This window comes from Diospyros lotus, chromosome 5 (genome assembly GCF_014633365.1).
Source record: "Diospyros lotus cultivar Yz01 chromosome 5, ASM1463336v1, whole genome shotgun sequence".
Taxonomy (NCBI): domain Eukaryota; kingdom Viridiplantae; phylum Streptophyta; class Magnoliopsida; order Ericales; family Ebenaceae; genus Diospyros; species Diospyros lotus.
The window spans coordinates 6375087-6395249 of record NC_068342.1 but is presented as its reverse complement, the minus strand read 5'-3'; the positions used below and the strand labels follow the sequence as shown (position 1 = coordinate 6395249).

The window sequence follows — 20163 nt, the reverse complement described above, 5'->3', positions numbered from 1 at the left end:
TATCTAGGTGGAATTATCGTAATTCTAATAATAATTATTTATACTTTTCAACTCCTTTTAAATTTATTTTTGAACATGCATTTAGAAAATAAAATATTATTTTTAAATTTAATTTTTATTTTCTTGACAATTCATATTAATCGTAAAATAGTATTTTAATCATAAATTTAATAATAGGAATATTTTGGTAAAAAATTCTTATATTGATACTTATCATGTGCATTAACAAACACATAAAAAAAAATACAATTATCAATAGATTCCAAAAAATTTAGCAAATACTTTGATATAAATCTTTGAATATTTTTCAGTCTTATCTTGATTTGAAATGTATTATAAGCTTATATTAATACCTCTTTTCTTACTCATTTTAACAAGATATGAAATTTGCATCAACTGTTACAAACCAAGGTATATAAAGTTGTTGGATTCAAAAAAATTAATTTATCTGGCTTACATGTTTAGGTGTATTATTTATTCATAGGAATCTTTAAGTTAAAGATTAATTTAAATATTTGTCTAATATATATATATATATTATTTTATTATATATACAAGCACAAATACACATGGTAAGACATTGTATTGGGATTAGTGACGAATGATGGTGAATATGATAATGGAATATGCGGTCACGAATAATAGTGAGGTATGAGTATTGAATTCGGTGATAAAATATTACAAGATAGAGAATAAAGTAAACCATATTAACGTTATAGAATTGCATGAGATACTTTTGAAGAAAAATACAATATGACACTAAGATGGAAATGGAAAGCTCTACGGGCTGATCGATCGTTCATGTCCCTCGAGATTGGCTTTCCTCTTGCAACTTTGTTTTTAATTATACATGTTAATTAAATTTTATTATTGTTGATACTCAGATCATGGCCATTAACAAGCGAATCTGCTCATCATTCTCTACCAGAGAGTCCACATTTCGTGTTGTGAATTACATTAGTTAAGTGTTCATGATGTGAAATTAGTCGGTTTAGCCATCTAATTGAAGCTAAATAAAATTGAAGGTATAACAGAAAAAAGAAGGATAAAAATTGAAGGTGAATTTGTACGCTTATCCAATAAAATAACATAACATATAATAATCTCCAGAGGGAAATTAATTTATCGATTGGCGCCATTTTTCGTTCCTGCTGAAGCTGTCCTCTTTACTCCTCTCTTTTTCTGCCTGGAAGAAACCCTAGGTCTCAATAATTTCATTGTGGGAAACTGCGAGTGGATAGATTAACGGAGGCCTCTCACACCAGATCTCCAGTCCCCTGCGTTCGATGGCCGAAGAGCGTCGCCCTAAACGGCCCAAAATCACAAGGTTCCAGTCCCTTTCTCTCATTCTACTTTGTCCAAATTATCTATTATAAATTTGGCGCTTTAGCACTAATTAAGAGAAATCACGAGGAATCCATAAAAAATCCTGTTGTTTTGACGAGGCATGCTTGTTTTGGATATTCTTTCTAACGGTCATAGGGGAAAAATAATCAGATTTTTATATCCGTACGCTGCAAATGAATGGTGCGTCGGTGTTGTTTCTGTTCATGTATCTTGTTTGTTTTTGTTTTTTAGAGGCGAAGATGATTACATGACGGGGAATATAGTTGAGATTGAGCTTCGTAACTTCATGACCTTCAATAACTTGACATGCAAGCCGGGCTCACGTCTAAACCTCGTGGTTGGACCCAACGGCGCTGGTAAGAGCTCTCTTGTATGTGCAATTGCGCTTGGACTTGGGGGTGAGCCACAGGTCAGTGCAAGAATATAATTATTGTTTAGCAATGTAATTGCAGTTACCGTCAACTTAGATATATGCGTTTTTTATATTTACCTGTGTAGCTACTCGGGAGGGCAACGAATGTTGGGGCATTTGTGAAGCGGGGGGAGGAGTCTGGTTTTGTCAAGATTTCCTTGAGAGGGGCTGGTAAAGGCGAACACTTTACAATTGCACGCAAAATAGATATTCGGAACAAGTCTGAATGGCTATTCAATGGTATGCCTGTTTGTTACATGATTGTTGACATCCTTCAAGGTGGTTCCTTTTATATAATTCTTTCTATTCAGGAAAAACCGAAGAAGATGACAATAGGTCTTATTCATGTTTCTCATAAACCATCAAAAGTAATATATTGATCTAGTAACCTCTAAAAAGTTAGGCTAGAGGTATTGTTCTTCTATTTGAGAAATAGCATTGAGAAGATGATTAGTAGAATTTTTCTAAATGTTGTGGTAATGTGAAGGGAAAGGTTCCCCCTTAGAACAAAGTCTCCTCATTTGTGTGGACATGTGCATAAATGTTTCTGTACTCTTTCGTTCATATATAACTCGTATCAGAAGATTCTTGCTTCTCAAATCAAAAGATGCATAGCATAATTGGTTTGATGATACATGTTAGATTTTGAATAAGCCTTGCATTTTTTTTCAGATGACCTATGGTGCATGCATTTGAGATGAGCTTACTTGCAATTATACCATTTGATATTTTGGTTTCAGGTAAAGTTGTTCCGAAAAGGGACGTAATTGAAGTAATCCAAAAGTTCAATATTCAAGTCAACAATTTGACTCAAGTGAGTTAGTGGACATTTTCTCTCAAGATTCCTATTTTGGACCATCTGTTAATTACATTTGGGCCTTCAGTACTTTGCAAGTACTTTTGTCAGTGCATGTCTTCAATTGCTTAGTACACTGATCAATTTAAATCATCATCAGTTGTGTATAATTTAATTATGGTAGTGCTAAAGGTAGTTAGTAAGCTTATGGATATAGCATAGAAGAGAAGCTGTTTACTTTTTGGGCTGTAAAGTATCACATCTGAATAGTTCTATAATAAGTGTGATTACCAGATTAGTGCTAGAGAATTAATTGTTAAAAATCCCAAATAGAAACTTCTTAAAGGTTAGATGCCCTCCAAGAATGCCAAAAGGTGTTGATTGCAAGTATCAAGGCCTTAAAACGCTGAACATCTAGAAAAACAATTGATATGAGGAGGAAGTTCAATTCATTGATGATTCTTATCCCTGGATCTTATGGAGTTTCTTGTCAAATTAAGGGAGTGATTGTGGCAAAGAGGGGCAATGGTTTCTTTCAGTGTTCTCTCTACAGGGTAGAAGTTAAATGAGTTTTTGGCAAGAAATCTAAAGGTAGGTAACAGAAGCACTGCAGCTTTTGTTGATAGATAGTAGATTGACTGGATGAGTGGATGGTATTATTAGCGTGCGTGCACACACACACACACACATATATATATATATATATTTGGGGCAGTCACTTCATTGAGTTGTTGGTTTTGTCTTTTAGCTGCATGGACAAAACTTCTTGGCATTGAATGAGTTTTGAATAAGGTCATTTGGAATGATTAGGTGTTATGGAATGATTAGGTGTTGGGGCGTAACCCACATAGAAGTCTAGAATTCATATAGCCGACCCCACGTAGTGGGATAAAGGCTGGATATGTTGTTGTTGTTGTTGGTGATTAAGGCACAAGGATGATTCATTAATCTCTTCTTTGGGTAGTTAATATTCTAGGTGCACTTTGCTGCATGGAAAACTTTGTGCTCTGTTGAAGACTGTGATATTGAGATAGAGGTAGAATAGCCTTCCTCATCTTTTTGATCTCTTTCTCAAATGTTTGTTTGGAAGATTTGGAAATGTGGTGCGTTGGATGGTGGAGATGGTTGTTCCTGTATGAGTTTGTAATAAGCATGGAGGGTAGATATTTGGTTGGTTCTCTTTCTTTAATGCTCCCTTCTTCTAAGGAAAAGGTAGACAGAATTAAACATTGAATATAGAGTTTAAGGTGCATCCTTGTTTTCTCGTTGTTGTCTGTCTCTTACACACTTTCTGTTCTATTATGATTATATAAACTCTTCTCTGGCTATATCTGATTTATGAATTCTAACCAGGATTCACCTTTGAAGTTTTTCTTTATATTCATGCTTTGTTCCTTCTCTTATTTATCTTTTACCCTTTTCCCCGTGTGGAGGGGTTTAGTTTTTGCCACAAGACAGGGTCTGTGAATTTGCAAAGCTAACTCCAATTCAACTTCTAGAAGAAACGGAAAAGGCTGTAGGTGATCCTCAATTACCACTCCAGCATCATGCCCTTGTTGATAAAAGTGGTGAATTAAAGAAACTTGAAAGAGTGTGTTTCCTGGAACTGTCTTTTTCTGTGTGCTTATGAAAACGTATATTTTTGTTGATACTAAAATTGTTTACTGAATTGTTAATATCTTGTTATTTCCATAGACCATCCAGCGAAACAAAGAGTATTTGGATCAGCTGAAGGGACTTAATGCTGAGCAAGAAAAAGATGTTCAACGTGTTCGTCAAAGGGCAGAACTCCTGGAAAAGGTATTCCCGCAGTTTTTTGTCATTTAATTTATTCCAAGCAAAAAGGCTGGATATGTTGTTGTAATTTATTCCAAGCAACAACCTTGTTTTTTTCACGACTTTTATAGGTTGAGTCCATGAAGAAGAAATTGCCTTGGCTGAAGTATGATATGCAGAAGGCTGTGTATATGGGAGCTAAAAAGCAAGAGAATGATGCTAAGAAGAAGTTGGATGAAGCTGCTAAAACTTTAAATGAAGCACAAGAACCTATAGAGTATGTTCAATTCGTAATTTGTCGAATAAATATGAACTAATTTTAGTTGGTTCTAATCAACTGGGAAGGTTCTCATATTACTTTAGTTTCTTGAATGAGTTTTATAGATTGTTAATAATGTGGAGTATATGCCTTCATTTATGATAACACAATGATTGAGAGGTAAATATTTCCCTAGATTTGTAAGCTTTTGGTGTTTCTCTGGCCAATCTGTTACTGTAGCTATTTTTACTGCTTGAACACCCCCCCTTCTCCTCCTCCTCAATACATTCTTCTTATTTCAAATTTTCTTATTGAGATGTCTCTTTGCTACAAATTGTGCATTTATTTGTATCATATAAACTGGTTACAGGAAGCAAAAAAAAGAGAAAGCAACAGAGGATTCTAAATGCAAAAAAGTACGCAGTCTCTTGGATGAAAATGCCAATAAACGCATGCAGCTTGTGGAGAATGAAAATCGTTTGGTATGTGCATGCCATTGATCTTGTTTGTTGTGCTAACTTTCTTTGTGCGTTGTTGTAGTTTGTTTCTTGTTTAATATTTATTGACAAACCCGTAGGGAGTGAAAGTTCGGGGTAAATATAATGAAATAGAGGAGTTAAAGAGACAAGAGGAGAATCGTCAAGAAAGAATATCAAGAGCAAAGGAAGAGCTTATTGCAGCTGAAAAGGAGCTTGCAAATCTGCCTCCCTATGAGCCCCCTAAGGAAGAAATTGTAAGTTATACTCGCAATGATTTGCTATTTTCTTTGCCCATGCCTGAGATGCTTTGGTTGCTGTTAGTACAAATATACTCAACTAGAAGCTCAATAATGTTTAGTTCTTTGTGTCTGAAAGGAATATAATAGTTCAGCTTCTTGAGGGATCAGTGTTAAAGCGTATGACTTACTAAACCAATTTCTGTTACTTATGGTGCTAAAGTAATGCATTTTGATGAGGTTTTCCTATTGGCTACTGGAAAAGCTTATTGATTTCAGTTTAATCGTGAAGCCACGAACCAATTGGTCATAATGAAGTAGATCATAGTTTTTCTTAGAAACTATAATCCATTGTTGGATTCTTCCCCACCCTAGTCATTTTATGGAGGATTTATGCTTCTCCTAATTGGTGTTGCCTCTCTGGTAAGGTGGACATTATTAATCTATCTATTTTAACTTTGAATAGTTAGGATCCTTTGGGGTTTTAATTTTTTTTTTTATTTCTTCATTTAGTGGGTTGATGCCAGAAACAGATCTGGTTTTCTATGCAAGTTGTCCAGTGGTGTCATTTGGAGAGGGTTTGAAGGGGTTGGATGATGGCACCTGTGCTTGACATGGTTACCCAGAGGGGTGAATTTGAACTTTCTTAGTTTTGTTTACTTCCATTATTGACTGTAAGAAAACTTGGTGCTTCTTTGTTTGTTGGTGGATTTTATATGAAAACTCATTTTTAGAAGTGGCATTGGCACAACTTTTCTCTTTTCTCTCTGTTTAAATCCATATACTAGTCTCTCCTTTCAGAATCTTAACTTTATATATACTTGTTATGTGGAAAAATGAAAACTTGGAAACTATGGTTCTATGAATTATCTTTTTCAAAAATCCTTGACCCAATGTTGTTTTGCTTGATGCTGACCTCTCCCTGTCCTTCGATTTAATACTTTCAAAAGGAAAGGTTAGGTGCTCAAATTCTGGAGCTGGAAGAGACTGCAAGGGAGAAGCGACACCAAAAGGTGGAAAAGGAACGGACCCTATCTCAACATAAAGGAATCTTAAGCCAGTGCATGGGCAAGTAAGAATTTAGTCTTAAGCTGATGATTTCACTCATATAACTAATCAATTCATCTTATCGACGATAAAATCTTCCAGATTGAGGGATATGGAGAATGCAAATAACAAACTTCTACTGGCATTGAGGAATTCTGGTGTGGAAAAGATATTTGAGGCTTATCAGTGGGTGCAAGAACATCGCCATGAGTTCAATAAGGAGGTTTATGGCCCTGTGTTGCTTGAGGTACCGTATGTCCTTCAGTGCTTTATTCCCTTAATTTATGAATCTGCTCTAGATGCGTGTTATGACTAATGTGTAACTGCAATTTCAGGTTAAAGTTCCAAATCGTGTACATGCAGGCTACCTAGAAGGCCACGTCCCTTATTATATCTGGAAGGTAGAGTCATTTATTTTTTTTCTTTAGCTTCTTCATTTGATTGTTGGATTTTGGGTGGCATTGCTTTGTATAATATTAAAAGTTAAGCCTATCAAATTTGAAGGTGGGATTTAAGTTGGAGTGCTTCCACTTGTGGACATAGAAAGTTAAATTTGCACGTAGCCCATCCCTCTTAGCAACCTGCATAGTCAAAACGATATGATTTCTTCATTTGAATTTTCCATTTGCTTTGTTTGCTGGCATGGTTTATACCATCATAGTTAGAGTAGTTTTTGGTTAAAGAAATTTCTAAATAGATGTTATGTCATTGCTCAGGAAGTGAATAGGAGAAATGCTGGAGAATAAATGGGAAGTGAAATTCAAATTTCTCTCTAAAAGTTGTCTGACAAATCAAATGTATAGAAGCTACTGATGCTAAACACAGTTAGATAAATGACAAAAACTAATGGAACGAAATAATGACCTTTGCTTGAAGTCTTCAAGTGTTTTTGTGATGTTTAAATCAAGCTTTTTCACTGTCCTTAGTTGTTTGCTTTTTGTAGACTGATCATTACCTCTTACAGTTTTATAGTGCTCAATAAAAAGCAGTTATTGCATAAAAGCCTTTTATTTATTTATTTGTAGACTTAGTTAAGATTATTTCCTTTGTTTCTGGAAGTAGGAGTCTTTTTTGGAATCTCAAGCAAGTTTCTTAGGCTTGAATAATAGTGCTATACGCTTGCTGCTTGCTGTCATGTGTGAAAAAGTCGTTTCGTGATTGAGGGAAGCCATTTTCATTTGAATAAAATCATACCTGCGAAGTTGCTGGCTTGTTTTTTTGGTTCACCTATCAAATCATCTTTAATTTGATGAGGCCAACCTTAGTATGGGCCTTTAGTCAGATGGTTCCAATGGCAACTGTGGAAAAGAGTACTGCTCTATATTCTCTTGTATATTTCTGTATGCTGTACTCTAGAGATTAAATGCAAGAGTGGATCCCTGATTTAGGTAACTAATCCCAAATAATTAGGGATTAGTCAACACAATCAAGGAAGGACAAATAAGGGAGACAATACAAATAGGAAAGTAGAATCTTATCCTAATAAAAAGGAAACTCTATCAACAAGGAAACTCTAGCCATAAGGAAACCCTAACAATAAGGAAAGGTTTCCAGATTTCTAACACTCCCCCTCAAGTTGGTGAGTGGATATCATCAATTACCAACTTGCTGATGATTTCTTGAAATCTTGACACTGGTAGTCTCTTGGTTAAAATATCAGCTAGTTGGTCATTAGTTGAAGCGTAAGAAGTACTAATCAATCCTTAGTCAAGCTTTTTCCTTTATGAAGTGCCAATCTACTTCAATATGTTTGGTTCGATCATGTTGAACTGGATTGTGAGCAATATTATGGCTAACTTATTGTTACGGTAAAGTCTTATAGTCGCTTCTTACTTTGAGATCTTCAACAATGATCTTGAGCCATATAAGTTTTCCTACCCCATTTGCCATTGCTCTAAATTTAGCCTCCGCACTAGATCGAGCAACCACATTCTATTTCTTACTTCTCCAAGTAAGTTCCCTCCCAAAAAAGTGCAATAACTTGATGTGGACCTTCTATCTATGAGAGACTAGCATGGTTAGCATTGGTATAGGCTTCAATAATCAAATTGGTACCTTTCTTGAATAGGATGCCTTTCTCTGGAGATGCCTTAAGATAGTGGAGGATTCTGAAGACAACATGCGTATGTTCTTTTCTAGGATCATGCATTGTCATGATCCTAGGAGTAATAGAGGGGTAATATGGTAATAGGCTTATAATAGTTGTTAGGAGATATTTTAGCAATTGGTTAGAAGCACATGGGTGTTGTTATGCATTCTGTTAGGAGCCAGATATGCCTATAAAATGCTATTGTAAACGGATGGGATCATTATGTTTGAATTGATAATTGAATACTCTGATTTGTTACTAGGAAGGTCTGAGGAAGTGTTTGGAAGTATTTGTTGATGGTAGTAGGAATTTTTTGTTTGTTTGTTTAGTTTAACTCAAGGAGAGAGGGGCTTTTGTAGGGTGGGGGGAAGCGTGTTGGCTGTTCAAATGACAAGCAGTGGAGGATATAGTTTGGCCATTGATCAAGGACAAGGAACTGTATATTGAGAATGGTAGGTTATTTTATGGATTAAGAAAATAACATGATCTGTTATTTCTTGAGATCCCTAATGCGTATGGTTATTGCCTCAAGCAGGTCTATAGAGGAGAGGAACAAGCATGGAGGTAATAGTGAGGGTGTTGGAAGGATCTATGTGGTAGGCGGTGACCTGGTGATCAATGCTATAAAGATTTAGTTATTTATTGAGTTCACTAGGTAAGCATATCGGCTTGCCACATCTCATGCTTGCAATCTCGATGAATCTTGCAAAAATTCCATCTGTCGACCTACTGAAGTTGACATGTGGATTATATCTAATATCCTTATAGAAGGTTCCATGTGTTAGCCTCATGAATGGGGCACATAGCCTTAAGGAGATCATTATTAAATCCATGACACCTCTCCTACTTTTGTTTGAGTATGCTTGAGATACTCCTCCATGCTTGAGCCCTCTATCCTGACCCACTTTGTCCATGAAGTTACATCTCCCTAAAATGAAGAAATCTTCTCGTTGTTGTGTGGTACCATAGACCCTTGACTCAAAAGTGTTAGTTGAAGGCAATTTGTGAGTTCATAGATACTCAATGTTTCCCCAGTAGACTGCTGATGTGGGATTTGGTTGTGATAAAACTCCTTTTCTTTAATTCTTGGTGTATACATGAGAAATGTCATACCTTAATATGATCCAAGTTGGTCTCAAACACATTTTGGCTTGTACACACTTAGTAGTGGTCCAGGGTTGGCTTGATACCACTTGTAACACCACATACCATCATCCAAAATTGTTAGCTGAAGGTGGCTTTTTGGCTTATGGGACCAAATAATATATCCAAGGCATCCCTATTAGACTACTGATGTGGGATTGAGTGGTGACATATCAGGTAACCTTACTTCAAAGCTATGGAGCCTTCGCATCTTTGCCTTGTCCCTTATAGGATATGTAGACGGAACTAGAGTTATGGCAAAATCAAAGTAGCAAGCTCCTTGATTGGATAAGACACCTTGGCCACTTTTGCACTAGCTTGTTGGTGTAGACTCAGGAGTTCTAATTATTTTGTAACTTTATAATAATAGTAATTTAGGGATTTGTTATTTAGTTATTTTTTGGTTCCTGTTTTAATTTGGATTTCAAGTTTACTTAGGATTGATGTTGTTGAAGAGATTGATGCTGAGTAGTATCGTTCACTGTTGTAATTGGTTATATTGTTTGCTATGCTGTTTGTTGTATTTAGTGAAGTATTAGTTTAAATAGCTAAGTTGGTTAGTCTGTTCACTGTTAAAAGGATAGCTGGATATAAATAGTTCAGCTATGCCTGATTTCATTTGATTTTATTCTTTGATCGAGGTATTTTTCAGAACTTCTCTTTCTCATTTTCTCTTTCGGTATTTTCTGCTTCTTTATTTCACATCTGAAACCCTAATTACAGATATTATGTTTTTGTTTCTTTCATGAACTTGGTATGAGTCTTGTTTCTCCAATTGATTAACTGCCTTTTATCAGCCATCAATCTGACCACCAGCAACAAGAAGCCTTTAACCTCTCTTTATTGCCACCAGTTTAAGAACCAACCTAAAAAATTCCAGAAACAACAGCTCTATCATCTAATGTTGATTTGCCCATTGTGAATCTACAACCTTTAGACTAACTGAAATCTATCTTGGGATGCTATGTTTTTGTTAGCCTGTGACTGAAGTCTATCTTATCTTCAATAGGAATCCACAGCCATTGTGAAGCACTGATTTAAACTCTAAGTTTAGTTAGGAAACTTGGGATGCTATGTTTTTGTTTCCTTCATCACTTGTTGATATCATCTTCTAGGCCTATAGAGAACTGCATGTGTCAAAGCCAATATGAGTTGAGGACCATTACAAGAGCTCAATGGTCCTTTAAGGAGGGCACTTTCTACTAAATGCATCACCATAATGCTTGGGAATTTTCAACTGCCATTCCTCCATCATGGCTTCTCCCCCCGCCATCAATGGTCCTTTAAGGAGGGCACTTTCTACTAAATGCATCACCATAATGCTTGGGAATTTTCAACTGCCATTCCTCCATCATGGCTTCTCCCCGCGCCCCCCCCCCCCCCCACCCAAAAAAAAAAAAAAAAAAAAAAGGTTTAAATATTGATGGTATCAATTACTGATTGTTGTTAATATGAACTGTAACTAGTTGATTTCTAATTATACATTTTTTCTTATTCTCATATTTACCTTTTGTTTTTTGGCTTCCCCCATAAAATGCAGTCATTTGTAACTCAAGATTCTGGTGACCGTGATTTCTTGGTAAAAAACATTGGTTCATTAGATATTCCGGTTATAAATCATGTCGGAGATGAAAATCGTGATGAAGGGATCTTTCATGCATCTGATGAGGTATGCTTTGCTATCATTCCATATCTTTCCTACCTGGGCTTGTTTCACTACTAATGTTTGTCGTTTCAAGCAGATGTGTGCCCTTGGCATCTATTCTAGGCTGGATCAAGTTTTTGACGCTCCACATGCAGTCAAAGAAGTTCTGATTGGGCAATTTGGACTGGAACACTCTGTATACTTACTGCCTCTCATATATTGGTTTATTATTTACTTCAGTTTATTTTTTTCTTGGTAGCAACTGCAAGGGTGCTCCCTTGTGACTGGAAGGTTATGAGTTCGAGTTGTGGAAATAACCTTTTTACAAAGCAAGGGTAGGGCTACTTACAAGAATGATCCTTTCTTGACCCTCCCAAAGTGGGGAGTTTCATGCGCTGGGGATGTCCTCGTAGTTTATTTAGCAGTTTGTTGTACTTCCCAAAAATAACTTGTGTTCATGATTATTTCATTTAGCTTCTAACATCCTTATCTTCTGGTCAGTATATTGGTTCCAAGGAAACTGATCAGAGGGCTGATGAGGTCCTAAGACTGGGAATTTTGGACCTCTGGACTCCAGAAAATCATTACAGATGGTCTAAATCTAGATATGGAGGTCATGTTTCAGCCATTGTGGAACCTGTGGAACATTCTCGTCTCTTCCTATGTAGTATGTAATCTTTAAACCTTCTTGGTGCATGAAAGTTCACGTGTGAGTTTGTGATTTTTCTTGAACTGCCATACTTTCTTCAGATCAGGATGTTGGGGAAATTGAGAGGCTTAGGTCCAGGAAAAAAGAACTTGATGAAACTATTGAAGTCCTAGATGGAAGTTTGAAGTTTCTTCAGACTGAAATAAGACATGCAGAGGATGAAGCAGCTAAACGTCACAGGCAACGTGTAAGCTGATTAGACCTTAGTTTCTTAGTTTTTATGGTTGATATGTAATATTTGTGGAAGATAAGTTTGGGCAACCCCATTCCGGTCCTGCTATTTCACCCCTATTGTCCAATGGAGGCTCAGATTTTATGTTTTCAAAATACTCATTTCTGAAAGGTCAAGTTTGTAGGTGTTACAAGGATGTTCTTGAGAAATTTCTATGACCAGTTCTCTGCCTGACGCTTCTTGCATTCTTAGTTAGATTTAGTCGTTATAGAAGAGCTCTTAGTGTGTTGATCTTCATCAAATTCAACATCATAAACTTGAAGGAGAATCTTCACAGTAGTCCTGTTTCCCCATGCCTTGATGTGTTTGTCTGTGAACAATTCTAATTTTAGCTCCTATTTTTTATAGGAGGAGATTATCAATATTGTACAGCTTGAGAAGAGAAAACGGCGTGAAATGGAAAACCGTGTTAGTAAGTATCTAGAAAACATTCCTTTTTGGTTTAAAATTTTTATGCGATTTAGATTGTAAATATCAACCCACCCTCGACAAATTTGCTAGATCAAAGGAAGATAAAGTTGAAATCAATGGAACGGGAGGAAGACTTGGACACTGTCATTGCAAATCTAGTTGAACATGCTTCAAGATTAAATGTTCAAAGATTCCAGTGTGTGATTGAGATTAAGGTATGTATATATTTTGGTTTCATGCTTTGGCCCTCCTCTTCTATCACCTCATTGTATTTTTTTATTAATGCATTTTTGGTGTATTTTTGACTGTTTCTAATTTCTAATTTTTAGTTAGTATTGGATAATTTCTTTTTAACAATGTACTCTATATTTTGTCTGCTTTTCAAATTTATGCTTCTTACTTTTATTTTTTCTTTTTCCATTTCCACAGAAATTACTCATTAATGCCGTGACTTACAGAAGAAGTTTTGCTGAAAAAAATATGGCTTCAATTGAACTTGAAGCAAAGGTGGTCAATTACCTTATTTTACATTGATGCTTCCCTGCCTGCCCTTAAAATATTATGTCAGTTTATATATGTATATTTTAAATCTTGATACCTGACTGCGAATGATTGAGATATTATAGTCAGCATGTCAGAGGTTACTAATTGTTATTGTCTCTCACCTTTGCTAGGGTTTGTAAGATCTTTGCATGGTTTGTAGGATTGAACACTGTTGGGGCTGAAACCTCCCATTATATCCATAGAACCGTGTTCTAGATCCCATTCAAGTTCTTTCTTCATGATAAGTCTAGGAAAACCTCTTTCTGCATAACTTCTTGCACAAACTGATTATGGCAGTCTTCATACTTAATTATTGCTGTTTTTTAATTATAATTAACGTGGGCAAATATGTGAAACTTTGAATATAACTGTTAAAATCTTTGATGCCATGCATAAACCCAATACAAGAACTTAAGTACTGGCATTTGGCTATTTTTTCTTTTTCCATTTAACTCTGACCAAATGTTCCCATGTTAATTATTAACATTTGATTATGCTGAATTCCAACATATTTTTGTTTGAAATTAAGACACTCCTGTTATTCTTAGATTTGAGGGTTCAATTTTGCTGATCTCTGTGTAAAATTAAATATTTCAATTTAGTGTGTAGCGGGAATGTTCCTTGGCATTTAACCTTGTTTTGAGTCTCAGTATATATCAGTTTCTCTCTCATATTCCGAACTTAAAAAGTTGAGTAATTTGTATGACAGTGTTGTTGACCAGAGTTTCTTATTTTGACTGGTGATGGATCTCTGCTCTTTGGAGATCAATTAGCAATTGCTATATTAGGCATTGAACTTCGTATTATCTGATATTGATTAGGACTTAGGCGGCAAGACCTTTATAATTGATGTTGCATGTGCAAGGCTGATAGTGAATCTGTCAATTATCTAATTGTACTTGGAATTGCGTGGGTATTCCTAGGAAATTGATTGACCTTGTTTTGCAATAGGGAGCAGTTTATGTCAGTAAAAGAAAAAAGCCAGCTTGGTTTCTGCCTAGTGGCTCATGCTTTACTTTGGATTATTTGGAAGAGCACAAACTGAGAACATTCCAAAGTTGGTTAGAATCTAGTCTAGATTGAAGAGTGGGCTTCTTTCATTTTGTGTAGTGGGTTCTTAGGTGGGGGTTGTGTTGAGCCATATCAGGACTAGTTTTAGACTGTGTTGGTATTTTTGAGCAAGGATGCATAAAGGATGGTATGTTTTGATCCTCTTCTTTGTACAAGGATGGTACCACCTTTGGAACCAAATTACTTTATCCAATCTTATTTATCAGGGCTTTTGTATCAATTGCTGTGTCAGAAATCTATCAGTATCCACCTCTTTCTGAACTGGCCACTTTTTGAGTGTTCATCTATATTCACTTAGAGAATCTGTAGACATGTCAGAACATGGTGCCTTTGTGATAGCCTGGGATTTTGTATAGGCATGGATAGGCCTGGAAGCCAACAGTGGCCCTTAAACTGAGCTGGAGTTGGGAACAGGGTGTGTTGAGGTTATAGAGGTTGGACTAGTGGGTAGCAATCTTGTTAAGTGGTAAGAGAATGGGTATGACCATATGATGGTCATTTGGCTGCCAAGGGAAACATGGTCATTTTGTTAGGTCAAAATGAGGAAAGTAGGGCCTTTGGGAGGGAAAAAGGGCCAACCTCTATCAATCGTCAAAATCTGTGGGCCAAGTTGAGCCGATGAAGGCTTCCCCGGTATAATAAGGCCTTTGTGAAGGAAAAGATTCACAGGATACTCTAGAGGGCTGCCCCAACCTGAAACGTTGTATGTTCAAGAGAGATTTTGTTTTCCACCCACCAATTAGGAAATGGCATGGAAGGTGGTGCAAATGGGGTTCGACCCACTCTAGGAATCCTTGAATTTTATCAGGCCATGTGGATGTACCCTTGTCATTATTTGATCCAAGAGAGTTAACGCAATCCAAACACTGGGAAAGACATGGGAAAATTAGGGTGTTGGTTGACAAGGGTTGGGGTTGCTGTGACTGAGGGAGTAGGGTAGTGATGTTTCCAAGGGATACTTAGAATGGTGGCTGTCATGTACCTAGGGTTTAACCTTGGGCGTGGATTGGAAATTGGTAGATTCTAAGGGAATTAGTGTGACGACCCGAAATTTCTCACTTTTTATTTTTTTATAAAACCAGTGACATCTTTTCATTAAGTAGCTGAAGCCATTATAAACATTGACATCACCATTTAGTTAACAAATTCTTTAGGGCCTACCTGCCCATACATCTTAAAATAAAGGGCACAAAATAAAATACAAAATTAAGCTCATTTCTATTGCCGTCAACATAAACCCCACGGATCTTTTAATCGGGATTACTTTGTACACATAACTAATCCACGTGAGTCAAACTCCATCGGACATGCCCACATCCATGGCTTTTTACCTAGAATGATGTGAAACAAATATGAGTCACAAGGCTCAGCAAGTGTATATATATCTAATAAACGACAACAATAAGATTCATAAAACTGATAAGATCAAAAACGATGAGGCAATAACAAAGAACTCATTAACATAAGAGAAGCAACGAGAGGAGAAACAATATGCTTGCTCACTATTAATTGACTCATCCATGACATATTATTCCTCATCGTAAAACCCATACAAATTTATTTCACGTCATGCAATTATACCCATGTTATACTTTACAACATTGCACATTCTTATGCGTACGCTTATCCTCATGACACACACACACACACACACACACACACAATCCTGCCAATGATCTTCTCTTTTTTTTTTTAATGGACCAAGTCCCACTTAATCTCACCCCTCTCCCTGGCAGTACACGCCTAGCCCACCCGGACATAACCGGTATGGTCCGCTAGTAGTACCCCCTCTTAGTGAAGAGGTCCACTTACTGAGTCCAAGTTTGGGATTCGGCCTTGGTCCGTGCACATAGGCGTCCTCATGACTAATTTTCTTTCCAAGCATAAACTGTGAATCATAGCTGTAGCGCAAAATAATAAGTGTGATAATGTATATATGTATATATATATTATGCACATGCATCAACTTGACAACATATAAAATTTCATGCTTGGTCTCATGTCCCAAAATACTCCATGCAATGCCCACATATGACAATTTCCATGCATAATAATTTTCCCTCATTATGTATCAATTCATAACAATACTATGCTCATGCCCCAATGCATAAATGATGTGTAAATTTCCATGCATAAATATACACTCTCGAATAATTATATATATTTTATCAATTTTCTCCCATAACCATGCTTTTACCCCTCTAAATGTCAAACCGTTATTAAGATTAACCCATGGACTACACCCTAGCTATTAATGACAACTAGGGCCTTACAAAAGCTAAACAAAAATAATTAGTTGACAACCGGGGATAAACCAAAAGTACACGCAAGATAGCACCAAGATCTTGCATAACACTAGACCCTAATTTAGAAATGCATCATTCCTTAAGAAATATAGGGTGAATCGAAACCCTATTGAGGCTTTTGAATAAAATACATCAAGTATTTAAGAAAATTAATAAGTTTAAACATCATCTAAATCATAGAAAGAATAGCCAACACAAAAAGGATTAATGAGGCAAAATTTTTGAAAAATTTCAAATTTTGAACGGTAACTTCAAAGGCATATTTCGGGCTCGTATCTTAGCTAAATGTTATGAATAATATACTCAAATCGAAGCCCTAGATCTCTAGTTACTGAAATAACAAATGGATTTAGAATTAGAAATAACCACAAGAAATTATTTCCCCAAAACCAAAGCAAGGCTGCTTACTCGGACAGTAAAATTTTCAGATTTTTGTCCAAGATTAACAGGGTTGTTACGGGCTCAAAACGCAACCAAAAATCCAAGTAATATATCAAACGAAGCTTAAGAAATCTATTTTACAACGCAACAAACAGATCTCGATTTGGATGTAAACACAGAAAGTTATAGGTCAAAAACCGAAGCAATGACAGATTACATGGAAATAGAAATTCTAGATTCAAGTAGGTATTTCACATGGCACTTACATGCTCAATACTTGGCCAAAAAATCTAAGTAATATATCAAAACGATGCTTAAGAAGTTTAGTTTACAATGCAACAAACGGATCTCGATTTGGATGTAAACACAGAAAGTTATAGGCCAAAAACCGGAGCAATGATAGATTACACGAATCAGAAAATCTAGATTCAAGTAGGTATTTCACAGGGCACTTATAGGCTCAATACTTGGCCCAAAAATCCAAGTAATATATCAAAACGAAGTTTAAGAAGTCTAGTTTACAACCCAAGAAAAGGATCTCGATTTAGATGTAAGCATAGAAAATTATAGGCCAAAAACCGGAGCAATGATAGATTACACGAAAACAGAATTTTCAGATTTGAGTATGTATTTCACAGGGCACTTACATGTTCAATATTTGGCCAAACAATCCAAGTAATGTATCAAAACGAAGCTTAAGAAATTTAGTTTACAACGCAACAAGCGGATCTCAATTTGGATATAAACACAGAAAGTTAATAGTCTAAAATGTACAACCTGCGCAATTTGGCCAAAAATTTAATAACTTGGAAATGAAAGGAACAAAAGGAATGGAACTTGCTTTGATTGATGATTAAATTTGGAGGAGAAGCAACCTGTTACATGCTAAAATTTCACTCTCCTTGGGCTCCAACTAGAGAAGAAGAAGAAGAAGAAGAAGAAGAAGAAGAATCATTCGGGAGGGAGTGAAAGAGAGAGAAAGGAGAGGACAACGGAACAAAGGAGGAGGAAAGTGAGGAGGGATTTGAGGAATGTTTGCGACCCCATCCCCCACTTATGCTCTCTCAAATTTGCCCCTCCCATTTGCACACTCACATATACAACCATACCCCATTTTGTCATTTTCACCTTTCTTTTTTTTTCTTTTCTCTTTTTTTTTTTATTTCCACTTTACACCTATTTTCATATATATATATATACACATTTATATACACTTAATCTCACTTTTAAAATTTTAATTTTCCCCTCTTTTATTTATTTATTTTTTATTTTTCACATAAAGTATTACCAACACCTTCCTCAACTAGTAGCACATTTTTTTTTTTACACATAAATTAACAACAAAATATTTTTAGACCAGATAACGGGTCGTTACGATTAGGACCAAGAACAAAAGTATTGGAGGGAGAATTGGATTGAAAGAGGGAGATATTAGACAACAATGAGGGAGAGTTGCAGACATAATAGAGAAATGGAGAGATTAGAGCGAAATCAGAGGGATCGAGGGAGAGATGAGAGGGAAATTGATGAGATGGAAATGACTGGATTTAATTATCATTTCAGAATATATCCTACAAACAGTCTTTAGTAGCTTTATATAGCTACTCTACAGAAAATAACAAACTAGCAGAAAAATACAACTAGTAGAAAATACAAGTGAAATGTAAAATAGCCTAATTATTGTTTTAGCCCTAGTAAAACCCTAGGTCCTGACAGTGGCATTGGGCATATAATTTGGGTGATTTGAAGACCACACTGACTGAGTTTTTGGTGACACACACGAGCTATTTTTAGGGTAAAGGAAAGGACCATGTCACGCTACTTGAGTTGCATGGGCCCTCATGTAATTTTGTTGAAGTTTGGGGTTTTTGTGTAGAAATGCTAGTAAATTTTAAACAAAAATGATGGTTTGAGTATCCGCTTAACTGCGCATAGCTGTGGAACATACAACCTTGGAGGGATAGTTGATTGCTAGTATGTTAAAAAAAACAAAACCCAAATGGCCCCACATAGTTCTGAAAGGCGAGAGATGCAGCGAAGTGCAAAGGGTCCTGGAGCCTAAGGCGTGAGGTGCGCTTTTGAGAAGCGAGACGCACATTTTAGAAAAAAAACTCAAAATATTGTAAAATCATAAACAACTATCAAATTATCAATAATAACACACTGATATCATTCATGATTCATTATCTTCAAATTCTAAACTAACAACATCAAAATTGATTCATTCATCATGCAAATTCTAAACTAAAAATATCATCAAAGTTCCAACTTCCACAAAATTCTCCAATCAACACGAAAACAACAATCGTATAAACTATAAAGAGAGAGCAGTAACCAGCAAGAGAAATTAAGCAAGAATGCAAGAAATAATCAAATAAAAAACAAGTAAATAATTCACAAGAGCAGGTTGGAACCAAGAAGAGGGGAGGCTGGAATGGAACCGAGATTGGCAGCTACTTTCGGTGGGCAACGGGCTGCTTAACAACTTGAACTTGAAGAGCAGAGGAGAAGAGAGGAGAGGAAGAGAGGAGAAGAGCGTGAGCAGAGGAGAATAGAGGAAGAGGGTGTGACTGGAGAGGAGAGGAAGAGAGGAGGGGGTCGCGGCTGGAGAGAAGAGGAAGAAGAAGATCGGGCCGAGCTGGAGAGGAAGATAGGATGCGGGCGCGGCTGAAGAGGAGAGGAAGAGGAAGATCGGGCGAGCTGGAGAGGAAGAGAGGAGGCGGGCGCGGCTGGGGCTGGAGAGGAGAGGGAGAGGAATAGAAAGAGGAAGATCGGGCGATCTGGAAAGGAGAGGCTGGAGAGGATTCGGGCGTGGCTTGACGCTGGAGTCAGGAGGAGTGAGGAGCGATTGGGCTGCCAGGTTTTAATTAAAAGACCTAAGTTTCATGAGGCGCGCCTCATGCCCCAGCGCCTAGGCGCGCAAGGCGATGGCCTCGCCAAAACCGCCTCGCCTCGGCCCAGGCGAGGCGCCAAACTGGCACCTTGCGCCTAGGCGCGCCTTTGATAACTATGCCCATAACAGGCCATCATGAATCCACAAGAGACTTTGAAGACAGACTATTGTAAATGTAACATGGAAATAGAGCCATGTGCCGATTGTGTAGTAGGTCAGGCAAGGAGACTTAGGGTGACCTTTGTAGCAAGGTCAAGGTCATGGCATTGGGTATGGGCATCCACCACAGCCTTCCAGTTGAGAAATTTCTATACTATGTTAGCAGTTTACCCAACTTTTTCTCTAATTTTCTTTGCGTTCATTACCCTTTGACTTCGTATTCAATATT

The 20163-nt window shown here is 36.8% G+C and overlaps 1 protein-coding gene across 1 annotated transcript in view; it reads left to right on the top strand.

Moving 5' to 3' along the window:
- Positions 1-1107: 1107 nt before the first annotated feature.
- LOC127802063 (structural maintenance of chromosomes protein 5) overlaps positions 1108-20163 on the top strand; it is a 40826-nt gene continuing 21770 nt past the window's right edge. The window contains exons 1-19 of the mRNA XM_052337725.1: positions 1108-1327; positions 1579-1756; positions 1846-1999; positions 2500-2573; positions 3997-4146; positions 4251-4355; positions 4463-4608; positions 4961-5072; positions 5168-5323; positions 6256-6377; positions 6455-6599; positions 6688-6753; positions 11125-11253; positions 11327-11425; positions 11731-11896; positions 11980-12125; positions 12519-12582; positions 12672-12796; positions 13011-13088. Of these exons, the coding sequence (XP_052193685.1) occupies positions 1287-1327; positions 1579-1756; positions 1846-1999; positions 2500-2573; positions 3997-4146; positions 4251-4355; positions 4463-4608; positions 4961-5072; positions 5168-5323; positions 6256-6377; positions 6455-6599; positions 6688-6753; positions 11125-11253; positions 11327-11425; positions 11731-11896; positions 11980-12125; positions 12519-12582; positions 12672-12796; positions 13011-13088 (2256 nt within the window). The 5' untranslated portion in view covers positions 1108-1286. The remainder of the gene's footprint in view (positions 1328-1578; positions 1757-1845; positions 2000-2499; positions 2574-3996; positions 4147-4250; positions 4356-4462; positions 4609-4960; positions 5073-5167; positions 5324-6255; positions 6378-6454; positions 6600-6687; positions 6754-11124; positions 11254-11326; positions 11426-11730; positions 11897-11979; positions 12126-12518; positions 12583-12671; positions 12797-13010; positions 13089-20163) is intronic.